This window comes from Malania oleifera, chromosome 10, assembly GCF_029873635.1.
Source record: "Malania oleifera isolate guangnan ecotype guangnan chromosome 10, ASM2987363v1, whole genome shotgun sequence".
In the NCBI taxonomy this organism is placed as follows: domain Eukaryota; kingdom Viridiplantae; phylum Streptophyta; class Magnoliopsida; order Santalales; family Ximeniaceae; genus Malania; species Malania oleifera.
Window position 1 is genome coordinate 64,537,065 of NC_080426.1, and position 16,932 is coordinate 64,553,996.

General features: G+C 37.4%; 1 protein-coding gene across 2 annotated transcripts in view; it reads right to left on the reverse strand.

The window, feature by feature from the left end:
• LOC131165884 (methionine aminopeptidase 1A) overlaps positions 1–16,932 on the reverse strand; it is an 80,710-nt gene that overhangs the window by 21,618 nt on the left and 42,160 nt on the right. For both annotated transcript variants that reach the window (XM_058124029.1, XM_058124028.1), the window contains exons 8-10: positions 15,021–15,120; positions 8,892–8,943; positions 8,769–8,810 (exon numbers count right to left, since the gene is read on the reverse strand). In XM_058124029.1, coding sequence (XP_057980012.1) covers positions 8,769–8,810; positions 8,892–8,943; positions 15,021–15,120 — 194 coding nt within the window. The remainder of the gene's footprint in view (positions 1–8,768; positions 8,811–8,891; positions 8,944–15,020; positions 15,121–16,932) is intronic.

Here is a 16,932-nt window from a genome sequence, read left to right on the forward strand (position 1 = left end):
CAAGGGGGGAGTGCCTCCTCTAGCTTCTACTACTGTGCCACTAGTTTCCTCGTCAAATGATCTTATTTCTCATGATGTTGATCCTCAAATAGCTGTTTGCAAAGGTAGATGCACTTGTACCTGACATCCGATCTCTAATTTTGTTTGTTATGTTTTCTTCTCAGCTCTTAATACTGTTTTGTAAGTATTATGTCTTCTATTGCTCTTCGAAGATCTATTTCTGAAGCACTATCCCATTCTGGGCGGAGGACAAGAATGGTTGAGGAGATGAGTGCAATACATGATAATGATACTTTGGATTTGGTACATCTTCCTCCTAATAAGTCTGTGGTTAGTTGTCGCTGGGTGTACAATATGAAAGTCCATCCTGATGGTTTTGTGGCTTGTCTAAAGACCTGCCTTGTTGCTAGGGGGTATACTCAAGTGTATGGTTTTGATTATTCAAACACATTCCCCTGGTTGCTAAACTTGCCTCAGTACGTTTGTTCATTTCTTTAGCAACCACTTGTCATTGGTCTATACATCAATTAGATGTGAAGAATAATTTCCTACATGATGATCTTCATGAGGAGGTATATATGGAGCAACCCCTTGGGTTTGTTGCTCAAGGGGAGTCAGACTTAGTATGTCGGCACAAGAAGTCATTGTATGGATTAAAACAATCTCCAAGAGCATGGTTTGGCGGTTTTAGTGTTGTAGTAATTGAGTTTGGCCTTCATCGGTGCCTCGAAGATCACTCTGTATTTTATGATCATGCTCCATCAGGTAGTATTTTGCTTATCATATATGTGGATGACATTGTGATCACCGGTGATCATGATCGTGACATCTAGGACCTAATTTTTTTTTCCCTACAAAGTTAGTTTCAGACCAAAGATTTGGGACAATTGAAAAACTTCTTGGGTATAGAAGTATCAAGATCTATAAAGGACCTGTCTTGTCACAAAGGAAGTATGTTCTTGATCTTTTAGAAGAGACGGGGTTGTTGGGATTCAAATCCGTTGATACACCCATGCATCCCAATAGTAAGTTAATGCCAGATATGGGTGATTTGTTGCCTAACCCAGGTTGGCACTGGAGACTTGTTGGAAAGTTGAATTATCTCACAGTCGGTCACTCGACTAGATATATCCTTCACAACAAGTGTTGTGATTCAATTTCTCGATTCCTCGAGAACAAGTCACTGGGATGGAGTAATTCGCATTTTGAGATATCGCAAAGGTTCACCAAGGAGAGGTCTCTTATACCAAGATCGAGGTCACACTCATATTCAAGGATATACAGATGCAGATTGGGTCAGATCATCATTCGACCGAAGATCCACAACCGAGTATTGTATCTTTGTCGGTGGTAATTTGGTGTCTTGGAAAAGTAAGAAACAAACTGTGGTTGCAAGGTCGAGTGCTGAGTGAGAGTATAGGGCGATGGCGCACACTACATGTGAACTTGTTTTGCTGAAAAACATGTTGAAAGAACTAGGTTTTCCACATTCTCAGCCTATGGAGTTGATGTCTGATAATTGAGCTGCTATTCATATTGCCACCAACCCTATCTTCCATGAGAGGACAAAGCACGTTGAAGTTGATTGCCACTTTATTCAAGAGAAACTTCTACAGAAGCTCATTACGACCACTTATGTGAAGTCTGAGTTTCAGCTTGCTAATTTGTTCACTAAAGCCTTGCGAGGTGCTCGTGTGAAATTCATTTGTAACAAGCTAGGAGCATATGATACATATGTGTTAAGAGTTTTGTTAGTAATAATTGTGAGTCAGTAAGGGTATTATGGTCATTCCCATTGTACTTAAAATATATATATATATTATAAATAGAGGGAGAGGGCTATCATTTAGTTTAGGTCTTTCCTTTTACCCAACTACTCAATAGTATTCACCCTTTTTTAAACTCTTTTTACTTGGAGCCCCAGCTACGGCAAGTGAGTTCAAGGGCTACGAACCTAGTTGCATGAAAGAAGAAGACTGTTTTGAAGGTCATCTTCATGAAAACCCTAAAGGAGTTTGAGCTTCATCTTCAAAGGTCATCTTCTTTGAAGGATCTTGCTCAGTTGTTCTTTAGTTATTCTTTGAGGATCATCTTCTTCAAAGCTTTAGTAAAGTTCATAGCTTCATCTTTGGAGGTCATCTCAAAGGCTCTTGCCCAGTTACTCTTTGGCCAAGTGAGTCTTCTTTCTTCTTACATTATCCAAAAGGACCCCAATTTACCATATCATAAGCTTACTCAAATTCTAGCTAAAAAGATAAGCCCCCCAACCTACCTCTCCTCCTCACATCTTCTGCTTCTTTAGCCACAAGCACATCTAAAATGGGTCTACCTCGAATAAATGCCTATTGAGCCATGGTCACTACATCCAACAAAAGCTCTCATCGCCTCTTTAGCTAAGACTTCAGAAACAATCTTGTAAAGAATAGAGACAAGACAAATGTGTTTGAAGTCCCTCACTATTATTAATTTTTTTTTTTTAAATTTTTTATAACAAAAAAATTTCATTGGTAGAAAAGAATGTACAAGGAGGGTGTAAAGCGTCTCCTTTCAACATTTTGGGTAATCCCAGGAAAATAAAGAAAGAAAAAAAAAAGGAACATTAGAGACGATCCAAAGATATCAGCAAGCCCTATCATTTCAACAAGGAAAGCCAATAACTCTTTAACATCCGAAAAAAGCATCCCCCTGAAGTTCCCATTACCCACACACCAAAGAAAAGCCAAATGTTGAATCTTCTCGCAAACAATAAAAGAGACAACTTCTTCCCAGCAAAAATGTGTGTTTCATTCCATCCACATGCCCCAATGGACCGCAATTAAGGCACAAATCCATAACTCCTAACCCTCTTTTTTCCTACCAAAACCAACAACCTGAATTGCCAAAAACTCCTCCACTATCTTTGAGAAAACCAGAGTTCCCCAAAATAATTAAATAACTCATTCCAAATCCTCTGAGCAAAATCACAACGTAAAAAAAGATGCAAAGCAATTTCAAAGCCATTAAAACAAAGCACACATATGTCCAGAGATGGAGCTTTTAAAGGTCTTCTAATCTGTAGCAAGTTATTGGTGTTGATCCTATTAAGCACGACCAGCTAGATAAAAGCTTTGATTTTAGAGGGAACTTTAGCCTTCTAGATAGTTTTATAGAGGAAAAGGAAGATCAGTGGTAGTCAAAAACTCACAAAAAGATTGTAGGAATAAAACCCCAAGGGATCCAAGGACCAAGAACAACTGCCAGCTTCCAAAGAGACTTGACAACCTATTCAATGAGACTAACAAGGAGGACCACCCAATTCCACAATGAAAGAAGAAATAGATCCATCCTATTTTCAGCTCAATCGAAATAAGTGAGGAAAAGAGGTGGACAAAACAACATTCCCCAACTAGGTCTTTCTAAAAGCGAATATTATTAGCCCCTACCCAATATAAATTTAGTATGGGGAATAAGGAGGAAATAAATCTAAGAGATGGCTTTCCACGAACTCTCCAAAGAACATCTAAGACCTGAATTGGTACCCTACCTGTCCCATCAAGTCCAAATTTATTTTTTATAACTTTATGCCACAAGGAAGAGACCTTTAAAGGAAACCCCCAAAAAGCCACTTGGCCAAGAGAGTTGTGTATTTAGAGAACAAATTACCAAGACCCAACCCGCCCTCCTATTTAGGCCTACAGACCACCCCTCAACTCACGAAATGATCCACATCCTAACCAAAGAAAATCTCTCATGATTCTTTTGACCCTACTAGCCACACCCACAAGTATTTTGAAAATAGACAAAAAACATAGTGGGAAACTAGAAAGACAGGCTTGAATGAGAGTAATCCTACCTCCTAAAGAAAAAAGTGCACCCTTCCAACCATCTAATCGCTTAGCCACGCTCTTGATAATAGGGTCCCAAAAACAAGCGAACACATCCTACCTCCAAGGCTAACTCCCTACCTTGCTCCTTTGAAAAATTAATAGTGGCAATACTGCTCTTCCCCATATTGATTGTAAGTCGAAACCCTTCCAAAAATATGAACAATCCCTAGAATATTAGAAAAGGATGACTTATGATCCTCTAACAAGAAGATACTATCGTCAGCAAACAAAAGATGTGAAACCATTACCTCCTTCCTCAATTGCAAGCCTTTCACTATACCTCTAACCACAGCTCTATCAACCATCAACCTTAAGGCATCAACCACTAAGATGAACAAAAAAGGGGAAATAAGGTCTTCTTGTCTAATCCCCCTCGTAGCTCTAAACCAAGATTTAGGTTCCCTATTCACAAACATTGAATAAAACAATTTAGACATCCAACCTTTCATCCATCTCCTCCATCTCTCACCAAAATCCTTCTTCATAAAAATCTTGTCCAAGAAATCCCAACTCACCCTATCATAGGCTTTCTCTAAATCCAACTTAAATATTAATCCCTTCTTCCTTCTCCTAATATACTCAACGAATTCATTTGCCATCAAAACCACGTACATTATCTGTCTCCCCCCCACCCCCCGGCGCCCAAGAAAGCGCTTTGGGCCTTTTTAACAGTCTTATCAAGAACCTTCTAGCTAGTACTTTAGTGATTAGTTTATAAACAATGGATACTAAACTAATAGGTCTATAATCGAAAATCTTGATAGACCTGCTTTTCTTAGGAACCAAATTTATGAAGGTAGAGTTAATACTCTTGCGAAAAATTTAGTTACAATTAAATTCATTTAAAGACCTTCATCAAGTCATCCTTAACCACTGCCCAGCAATCTTGAAAAAAAGCCAAATCAAAGCCATCGAGCTCTGGAGCTTTATCCCTATTCGTTGCAAAGACGGTAGATCTTACATCCTCTTCCTCAGAAAATCTCTCTAACCAAGCTATCTTATCAACAAACAAAGGGTCCCACTCAATCCCTTCCACCATCGATCTATAATCATCTTCCTCAAAAAACATATTATAATAAAAATTAGTGATCTTCGAAGCTATCCTACTATTATCCAAGATAATCCCCACCCCCCCCCCCAAAAAACCAACTCCAACTCCCTAATAGAATTTCACCTCAAATTCCAGCTCGCTAACCTATGAAAAAGTCTAGTGTTACAATAGCCCTTTTTACCCATTTAAGCTTTGCCTTTTGCCTCCAACTTTTCATTTCCTTTAAAATTACCTCTTCCAACTCATTCGTTAAGGATGTTCTTTTCAGCTTCTACTCCCCCGAGAGGTTCAAAGCTTCTTCCCTACCATCTAGCTTAGCCAACTCACCTAAAATACGGGTCTTTTTAAGCCTAATGTTCCTGAACACCTCCCTATTCAACCCTTTCAATTTTTCTTTCATCCTATTCAATTCCCTCATGAATTTAAAGCCTTCCCAACCCCTATCCACCTCCTCACTCCAAGACTCCTTCACCAAAGATTGAAAGGTTTCGTGTTCCAACCACATATTTTCAAATCTAAAAGGGGTAGGACCCCAAGACACCTTTCTACATTCTAGAAATAAGAAAATGGTTAGAAGTGGCTCTAGGAAGGGTGACTTGCAAAATATTACAGAACTCATCCTCCCACTCATTGGAGAAAAGGAACCTATTGAGTCAATTAGCCACAACCTGAGCCTTGCCCACCAACCAAGTAAACTTTGCGTTAATGGAATATCCCTCAAGCCACTCTCCCTAATAAATAGATCAAAATTTTGCATTGTTGGAGTAACCCTGCCTATTCCCTTCTCTTCCCGAGAATCTCACCACATTGAAATCACCCCCAACCCCCGCTACCCACTTAGGGGAACAAAAAATTTGAGACATAATTTAGCTCATCCCAAAAGGAGCTCCTTAGAGAAGGCCTAGAAGAACCATAGACTGAAGAAACCCACCATTGGCCCCTGTCTCTCACCCTTAACAAGACAAAAAGAGGAAAGAAACCCACTAGGCTGTCCACTATGGATACGGTACAAGTATCCACACCACTAGAATGCCCCCCACTGATCCCTAAGGGGGTAAAAAGACCCAATCCTCATTGCGCCCTTACCAAATCCCCCTAACGACCTTCCCATCAACTGATTCAGGCTTAGTTTCCTAAATCAAAACAATGTTAGGAGAACTCCTAAGCAAAACCTCCATTACCAAGCTTCTCTTCCTAACATCCCCAAGACCCCTAACGCTCCAACTTACAATCTTCATAATTTAACTCATTTACCCCATCTCCCTGTTCCCTTTCCACCCCCATAAATGATAGAAGAAATCATAATTTTAAGTTCTTTATGAACTTTCTTCTTCCTCGTCTCGTTAGTTTAAGACTTAAACCCAATCTAACCTTAAAACCACCAGGACTCACAAGTTTCAAACCTAGATCATAAAAGAGTTTGTTTAAATTTTTGCAGATCTTTGTTACCCCCTCTAGACCAAAAGGGTAGGCATTGCCCTTAGCAAGAACTTCCTTGTGGAAAACACCATCAAAAGAAAGAGCTAATCACCTAGAGGAATAATTACCTCTTCATCAATACCCCTCCCAGCATCGTGAGGATTTTCAACAAGGCCCACCTTTTCAACAGTATGCTTAGGAATAAGGGGCAAAGGACCCTTTTCAATCAATGCTATGCTCTGATCTAGGTCGTGCTTTATAGTGTTTACAACCTTTAGCTCAATGTCAAAAGACAAATGAAGAGTCTTATCTTCTAGATGTTGAGTGTCTTGGGAAGGAAATAAACTCATCTTTGGTAACTCCTCATCTTCAGTAGCGAGGGTTCTCTCTAAGAATTGGTCCCAATCACTCTCCTTCCATATCTAAATTAGTCCACAGCTAGTCAACTAACAAACCATTTTCAAAGCCACAAAATTTGCTCAAATCATCTTTCAAATCCGATAGCTTTTCCTCAACTTCGTCATCCCCAACTTCTTTTGCTATCTCACGCATAGAACTTGTTAAAAGGAGAATGCCTGCAACTGCAATAGCACCACCCTCAAATCCTTTACTGTAGTGTAGGACCTCTTTCGGTTGGTTGTTGTCTACCATAAGAGCCTTCGCTACCTCTTCCTCTTTGGACTCCCTACCCCACATGAAGTTGGGGACTTAGTCAAGATTACCTTTTCATTATGTGGATAGTTCTTTAGGAAACTGTTTAGTTGGTTGTCACTTTCCTTGTCTGCAATGACTAAAGGATATGAAGCGTCAATTCTATCTCCATCCACACATTGTTTCTCATTGGGCTAAGAGTTAATGGCCCCAGTTCGAACAGGAGGAGTATGCCACGCTAATGTGCTTTGGATGATCCACATCTCAGGGTCAAGCGTTGATGAGCACATTGAACTATCCATGTGGCTGAGAGCCCTCACAGCCCATGCACAATGACGCAATTATCAGGAAAGCGCTCTACCACTGAGCTAATAGCCCATCGTGCGGGCCTCCCACTGGGGCCCGCTATGCCAAAAGCCTTAATTCTAGAGATTCCTTTTGAGTAGGAGTGGACCCAACCCCCATATTTTGTTTTAACAGCCCATTTTGCCATAGTTCGGGGTGATCTACCGTACCTTGATCTGAACTTCTCCTTCCCGTGCCCAAAATTAGAATTAAGGTCAAACTAGGAAAGAAAGTTATCCTTCTCCCCTAGAAATCAGAGGAACAACCTCTCTCAGTCAATCTCCTCCACCTCGCTGGCACTATTCTAATGATGTCGGCAAAGGTCAATTTTTCCAATAACCTCCGCTCCCCACTCCACTTCTTCAGATGTGACTCATGACCAATGAGGTTCAAAGAGCCACATTTTGTGCACCAGAATGCAGCTCCCCCAGTAGGTTTAGTCGTAAGCTCCAGAATAGCTTTGAAGAATTTTTCTCTACCCTTCGTTGTTATTAACTTCTAGTACAAATAGTTATTGAAATCTTCCACCTTATCATCCCCTTCTCCATGCATAGAAAATCTCCCCATCTCATCACATCGCAGCTCAATGGAGATCCTTGCCCCCCAATTGCTGAGATTAAGACCTCCTCGAATCAACTCTTCGGTGTCTCGTGAATGTTCGTAGATTAGCCCCAAGACCTTAATGATCCAATATAACTCCACAATCTTTAGAAGAATGTAAGAGAAGCGCTTTCTGAGGAATTCCAATATCCTGACAATCAATGGGGTGAGGCCACTAGTGCAGAAGGTTTTGCGCTCCACCTTGAGAGTTGAAGGACCTTCCTATGCAAACTCTAGCATCTCTGTGGTTATTAACTCGAACTTCACTTGTGCCCCTGTTTTCGGTGCTCTCCTTAGGCAATGCTAGGTACTTTGCACTCCATAGACGGAAGTCGAACGCACCCTGATGGCTAACGATGGCTTCTTGAATGTGGGCGAGAGATTTTGATATGAAAGGACAACAATGTTTGATAGGAAGATTTGTTCGTTTCTGGTGTGCATGATAGATTCTGATACGAAAAGACGACAGTGTTTGACAGGAAGATCTTAGAAGGCTGTTGATCTCTTTTTACACCTGAGTTCCATCTTTTTTGTATGGCATTACAAAAAATAATTTCAATCATTGAAGTGAAATTTCATCTTATTCCTTACTTGCTAATAAAATTTGGGTTCCATCCAATTCAATGAGCAAGCTAGGCATGAATCGCATGATATGAACTTTGACTCCAATGGTTGAGACCACTTTTTGTGGCCTCAATGAGCCCTACAAAAAAGGTGTAACCAGACTTGGTGACAATTAGGTGTTAGTGGAGTTTTACCATATGTGTGTGCATGTGTGTGTAGTGGGCCACTGGGCATTAACTTAGGGATTATCAGATAAATAAACAAATACACACCTAGCATCTGGAATTCCATGGCAGATTACTTCATTAACTGACCTGTACAAAACAAAGTGAAATATATTTAATCAACCAACAAGCTAAAATATAAAAAACCATGTACACAGAAAAAATACCTACGTGCAGCAAGACTTAGGGAAGAAATGATAATTGAGAGGAGATGGATAACCTCCTGCAGGAAAATTCAGAGAAGAGTTAGCAATGCAACCATCTGTTATAATGGCTAATAGCACACAATACCATGACTTCAAACCCCAAAGATCTAAGTCAAACAAATAGATGCAGTGCATAGAATTATATTCAGATGGGGGGGGGGGGGCCACAGTGAATTATAAGCACAACTACAGGAGAGGAAAACTGATGTGTAACTAACAGATCTTACTAGGTAAACATAATAACAGACATGATTCATGCTCACAAGAAATCATTGAAAAGGAAACCCCAAAAAAGCCACATCATTAATTCATATCTACCAAAGTTAAGTGCAATATAAAGTCAACATCTCTATCACGAGGAGCCACTAACAAAAATAGTTTTGAACTCAGTACCATGCTCAAGGCATGCTGTTACATATTGCATTGAAAAGAATCAAACATATAAATATATAACAAGCTAAACATCAAATCAAAGTTGTGAATATCAACCCAAACTTAGCCCCTACCCCACACCCCACATAAATGATAACAATAAACACAGGAAAAAGGAGAGAACTGATGATAACACACTATCCAAAGGTTGCACCAACAGTGTAATTTAGAGGAATGCCTATAGCAGGAGTTTTTTCACACACAAAAAATTTAGTAAAAATTGGAAAAGTTCCCACTCCATTGTAGTTCAAAGCTGATTTACTGAAATAGGTTACTTGCACAAATTGAGTTTATAAACTCGATTTAGTTAAAAGAAAACTAAAATTTATCTTGTAATAACGAATATGTTAAATTTAATTTTTTAGTGGAATTTTCAGGTGGGTGTGATTCTGCTGAAAAGGACATGCACCTAATGCTTAAGCCCACTTTGGTATGTGAGCTGGGTCTGACAAAAGAAATTGCCACTTGACTCGTCGACACACAGAATCCAACATGGTTCATTTATGAGTTGCAAGTGTGGAGTGAGAAAAAGCAATGGGAATCACAATTTTCTCCTATTCCATCAGTTGGATCATTCAACTTGCAGGATGCTGTGATGCAATGCAACCATCTGTTATAATGGCTGATAGCACACAATACCATGACTTCAAACCCCAAAGATCTAAGTCAAACAAATAGATGCAGTGCATAGAATTATATTCAGATAGGGGGGGGGGGGTGGGACAGGAGGAGAGAACAACAAACAACATCAACAAGAAGCCTCAAGCCTCACTAGGTGGGGCCGGCTACATGAATCCTTTTCCGCCAATTCACTAGATAGAGAGCATTTTCCTCTAACTTAAAGAGCTATTAAATGCTTCCTCACAACCTCATTCCAAGTTATTTTATGTCTACACCTACCTTTTTTTATACTAGAAATAAACTAACTCATTCCTCCTCACAGGTGCGCTACTAGGCCTATGCTTCAAATGTCCAAACCATCTTAGCTAACCCTCCCTTATCTTATCTTTGACCAATGCTATGCCTAGTTTATTGCATATATGTTTGTTTGTTAATTTATCTTTTAATGTCATACCCACTCACCTTAACTTTTATTTTTTGTACATGTTTCAAAAAGTAGTATTGCATGGTTTTTTTTTTTTTTTAATTTCAGTCTAGCTTGGATTCACACCCAACATTGAATGCTTTAGATTTTTCAAATGCATTGTGTTGTTTGTGTGGTTTCTACTGGTTTTAGGGTGTGATTTAAAAAAATTTTATGTGAATTAAGTTTGCATTGAAAAAAAAAAAAAAACTCCCAAATATGTTCTTCGCCTGTGTAACACAAATTTTTGTACACAGCTGATCTCAAGCACAAATAAACGATTAGGGTTGTGTTAGGTAACTGACAGCCAACCTAAAATTGTGTCAGATCATAATATCATGAATTCTTACCAAATTCACATAAATAAGGGAATAGATGGGGTCAGTATAGAAGGGAGAAGGCTAATAAGTTAGCATAAGAAACTAAGATTAGATTAGCAACTTGGAATACGGGGATTCTTATGGGAAAAAGCATGCAAATAGTGGAAATAATGTTTAGAAGAAAAATTAACTTAAATTTGCCTTCAAGAGACGAAATAGGCAGGAGAGAAAGCTAGAGAAATCGAAAAAATCATGATTTAAACTTTGGTACACTGGAAAAGAGAAACGCAAAAACAGGGTGAGAATTTATTATAGACAAAGACCTAAAAGATAATATAGTAGATGTTAAAAGAATAGGGGATAGAATCATTAAAATTAGGATAGTTGTAGGCATGGAGTTAGTAAACGTCATTAGTGTGTATGCCCTAAATAGGCTTAACAAAAAATTTTAAAAGACAATTATGGAAAGTTATGAATAGTATTTTACAAGAGATACCAACGTCTTATAAGATATTCATAGGAGCTGGTTTGAATGGACACGTTGGAAAGGATAATATAGACTATTATGAGAGGATACATGGAGACCATGGATATGGAGATAAAAATGAGGCCGGTGATACAATCTTAGAATTTGCCATGTCTTATGATTTGGTTATATTAAATACTTGCTTTATAAAAAGAGAAGAACATTTAATAACTTTCAAGAGTGAGCATAACAAAAGCCAATTAGAGTTCTTCTTAACTAGGAACGCGGATTGTATATCTTGTAAGGATTGTAAAGTTATCCCAGGTAAAAGTATGGCTAGATAACATAGAGTCCCATTATTAGATATACATATTAAAAAATGGAAGTGAAACAGTGACATAAATCAACACAAGAGGACAAGATGGTGGAGCTTGAAGAGAGATAATATAGTAAAATTCAAAGATAAAATGATCAAAGAGTGAAATTGGACAATAGGGGCTAACATAGATGCAAATATTGTATGGAATAAAATGACTAATTCTACCATAAGGATAGCAAAAGAGGTTTTAGGTGATTCTAAAGGAAAATACTCAGGTAGTAGAGAAAGTTGGAAATGGAATCAAGAAGTTCAAAAAACCGTTAAGACAAAGAAATTGGTCTAAAATATGGCAAACTTGTATAAATATAGAAAATTTTGAAAAACATAAAGAGGCGAGATAAAATGCAAAAAAGAATATTAATGAAGCTAAACATAGAGCTTATGATACTTATATACTAAACTAGATACAAGAGAAGGAGAAAAAGACATTTATAAACTTGCTAGAGCTAGAAAAAGAAAATGTACAGATTTAGGTGATGTAAAATGTATAAAGGATGAGAATGATAATGTCTTAACTATAGAAGAAGACACAAAGGAAAGGCGGAAAAGATACTTTGATAAGTTCTTTAATGAAAACAAAAATGAAAGGGTGAACTTAGAAGTGACAAGTGAGTACTAAAAATAAGAGATTTATTTGCAAAATTAGAGTCCCTGAAGTTAAGATGACATTAAAAAAATGAAAAGTGGGAAATATATAGGACCAAATAAAACAAAGGCAATACTTAAAACTGTAAAAACTATCGTGGAATTAAAATTATGAACCATATTATGAAATTATGATAAAGGGTAATTAAACATAGAATAAGACTAGAAACGAGGATTTCAGAAAAATCAATTTGGTTTTATGCCTGGAAGATCCATAGCAGAAGCAATTTATCTTTCAAGAAGTTTAATGGAAATGTTTAAGAACAGAAAAGGGACTTGCATATAATTTTTATTGACCTAGAGAAAGCATATGATAGAGTATCTAGGGAAGTTCTTTGGTGGGTCTTAGAAAAGAAAGGGGTATGCAATAGATATACTGAGATCATTAAGGATATGTATGGAAGTGTAATTACTAGCATTAGGACTCTAGGAAAGGAATCTAGAGATTTTCCAATCACAATAGGTGACATCAAGGTTCTACTTTGAGTCCTTATCTTTTCACCTTAGTGATTGGTGAACTTAATAGGAATATCCAAAATGAGATCCCTTGTCTTACGATCACACAACATGCTCGACGCAATCCTCTATTTTACCTAACCTGCATCAACTCCATGTATATCCTCTTCAATTTCTCCTTCTGCTTGCATAATAGATCCAAGATATGGAAACCTATTAATGCTATTATTTTTTTTATTATCAAGTTTAATCTTCTCTCCAACACTTCCCCTTACACTATTGAAATTACATTTCATATATTATGTTTTATTCCCACGTATCTTGAAACCTTTAGACTCTAAAATGATTCTCCAAAGTTCTAACTTAAATTCCACATCACTCCTATTTTCATCAATCAAGACAATATCATCTGCAGACAACATACACTCAGGAATCTCATTTTGGATGTTCCCTCACTAAAGCAAAAATATAAGAATTCAAAGTAGAACCTTGATGTACACCTATTATGATATGAAATTCTCAGTGAAAATACCAAGGGCTGGAGAAGTCCTGCCATTCATACCATGGAACCACCTCTAGCTGCTGTGTGTTAAGAGATGAATTAAATTTCAAAAAGCAGTGAAAATCATGCTTCTGCATGCAAAAATATAACAATAATTAAGAGCAACCCAAGAGTTTGCTGCTAGTACAACTCAAATTAGAACAAACATAACTGCATGCAGAACAACATGCAGCTGCGACTCAATCTTCGGGAAGGCTGTTCTTTTTCTTCTTCAGGCTTGAGGCTCAATCCCCAATCAGAATGAAGACATAGAAGAAATTAAATTTCCTCATTCCAATCACTAAGTAATCTTTCTCAAATCAGAGGCGGTCACACTCATTACAAGTGCAGTAGGCTTATTCCAAATTCAGTTGCCTTGATTCTGCAACCAGAAATGAAAAGATCCGTATTTGATGCCATTGATGGGAAATGTTGGGTATTGATTTATGGTTGCAACCAAAAATCCCTATTCATTATATCTATGAAATTTTAGTTTTAATCACTATGAAATTCAGGCAAGGGAGAGAGAGGTTCCTGCAGTTTGATTGTAGATTTCAAAAGCTTTGAACTTCCCCATTCTGACTAGCTGCTGCTTCGGAGTCTGGACCACAATAAAGACTTAAAAAACTTGAATTTCTAAATTCCAATCTTTAATTGATCTCTCTGGAATGAGTTGTAATCAAACCCAATTAGGATTGCAATAGACTTATTCTGGAGAAAATTGTCTTGATTCTGCAACCATAAATAGAATTGGCTGTAATCTACGTAGCTGACAGGAGACCTTGGTATTGATTTATGGTTGCAACCAAACTTCTTTACTCATTATATCTGTGGAGTTATAATTATAATCATTAAAAAAACATTTGACTTCAGGCAAGGGATAGAGAAGTACGTAAAGTTTGAATGCAGTTTCAGGAGATGTATTTAGTTTTTCTATTTAAGGGTTTCAGGTAGATAAGATAAAGGAGATTTTTTTTTTAGTTCACAGCTTGAGAAAAACGAGAACTGAAAAATAGAAAACCAGAAACTATCAGACTTCATCTAAGTACATAAGAGCGGGTAAAGCATGACTCATTTCAAAGATAAATAAATAAAAAATTCAATTCTTTTAGGTTTTTTTAAAAAAAAATAAAAGAGTTCTCTAAACTACATTTCACAAAAAAGACCGAGTTCTGGAAACTTGATTTTAAGTTCCTTTTTCTTATTTTAATTAAAACTGAGTTTTTGTAGAATTCTGTTCCAACAAACAAGTTTTGAATTATGTTAGAGTTGGAATTTTCCTATAAGACTACAATTTGGGAGGAAAACTCCGTACATCTGGCATTTGCACCATTAAGACTACCATCTCTTCTGCAGTTTAAATTATGCACACTTCTATACAACTGCTGTATGTTCAAATCAAAACAAGGGGAAAAAGACCTTTTGTCATTAAACAAATCCTATCTGGTCCAGCTAAAATACCCCTGAAACTGAGTCAGCATACTGCAGATACAAACAGAAAACCTCTTTCAGCCTGCAGTGAAAAAATCTGGAAAGGCTGCAAGACAATATGGGCATCAATAACCAACTGTCCATAAATGCAAGGTGTACAAAAAGATCTCCATAACTTCAAACAGGATTTAATGACAAAGGTAGCACTGCTTCCCCTCCACTAAAATGAATACAATAAACCTATTTGTTGAATCAATAAAAACAGGAGTCTCTTTTTTGTAATTTCCTACTTCAAACAACTTTAAAATTTTAAGAAGCAAGGCAAAAACATGCAACATACCAGCAGCAATGGTTGCCTCATGAACCACTTTATCAATTTCATCAGTTGTCACACCAGGTCTAATCATTTGAGCAGCAGCATCCAGAACTTCCCTTGCAATCTTAAGGTCACAGTCGGTACAAACAAGAGAATTCAAAATCCAAACAGAGATAGGCCACAAGTATTGCTAAGGTTATACACCACATTTGATATTATGTTCATCAAGCGTATAAATCAATCATCTACACAAAAAGTAAAATTGTAAAACAAATATGTGGAGAAAACTTATAAAGCATGGACACAAACACAGGACAAAGGACATGACATGACATGGACATGGTGACACAGCAAAATCTCCAGTGTCCACACCAAGAACTGAGACATGATGAAACAACTGATATAATATTCCCTAATATCTCTGTTTAACTAACGCATGATGAAACAACTATAAAATCTTCTCCAACAAGATATCCCTCTCAGCATTTGCGGAATTCGGAACCAAGAAATGGAAAGTCACCTGTTCCTCAAAAGCTCTTTGGTCCCTTCGAAGATGTGAAAAATACCTTCAAGGACCAGGGAAGAGATTTGTTTTTTCTTTTTTTCCTGTGCATTAGATTATAGGAGTTACTTTCGATCATAATATCTCTAAATCTATCCATCTGCTCCTTCATACGCTCTTGGGAATCTCATTCCTAAGAATGGATACCTACCTTACGGGTTATTTTTGTTTGGTTTGCATTGCAAAATTATCAGGAATGTACACAGGATGCCTATGTCTACGTTTGATTCGACCAAGGAATTGTAGCAGGCATTTCAAGAAAATGACCATTATACTCTTGACCTGCGTATAAATAATATTTAAAGAATAATTACAGTTTCAACACAAATCTTCCTAAGATTTGTACCTAATTAAATCCATGTCCTAAAACTTTCAACATTCATAAATTAATAATTAACACTTAATAATCCAATTAACCAAAATATTTGGGAGCAATAAAGTTTCTAAATTTTAATTATTATAAAACAATAATCATAAATTAATATTAATATTATTATTACTATTATTGTAGTCCACCCCTTCTCATTGATGTTCAATCAGCCAAAATAAGGAGGGTGGGAATAGGGATGCCCATGTTTGGGTCCCAAAAATAGGATTTCCATGGAAATGGAATTCCATGAAATTCCACTCGCCCATAGGTGAGGGTGGGAATACAATGCCCATGTTTTGTCGAAATCTTTCATTCCCAGAATGTTAAGTAATACTCTGGAGTCCAAACAATACCACAAATCACATGCTCCCTTAAAGATAAACCAGTAACTCAAAAAAGAAAGAAATAAAAAAGCCAACAAAATGCAAATATCTGCCCATCTGGTCTATACACAACCACCAACCCTAAGCCACTCAGATTCACTGATAAGAACCCCCAAAATTAAGAGTTCGAGGGAATGACTTCAAATGAGCAGCAGCATGGAAGGTGGAAAATGAAGCAGCAGCAGGCTCTAGGAAGCTTCCTTCCATTCATTTAGAAATTTGGAGCCGCTATGGGTGTTCGATTGGAAAAAAAACTAAAAAAGTTGCCCAGTTGGAGTGGTTGGAGAGGCCTCTTGAGAAGGAAGTGAAGGAGGCAGCTTTTGGCATAGAGAGAGAGAAAGCTCCTGGGCCAAATTGGATCAATTTTTCCTTTTTTCAGAATTATTGAGATGCGGTTTGAACTGATTTGATGAAGGTGTTTCAAGAGTTCTTATGCTAAAGAAGTTATCCCTAGGAATATGAAATCCATTTTAATTACATTAGTTTCTTGCCAATACACTTAGTGTGGTGAAAAGATGCTATTCCTTGTTCTTAGTCTGCTTTGGTGGGGAGTTCAGTGTTTAAATTAGATTTTGAAAAGCCTGTTATAGGGTGAGTACAAAATTTTTCAATAGAGTTTCA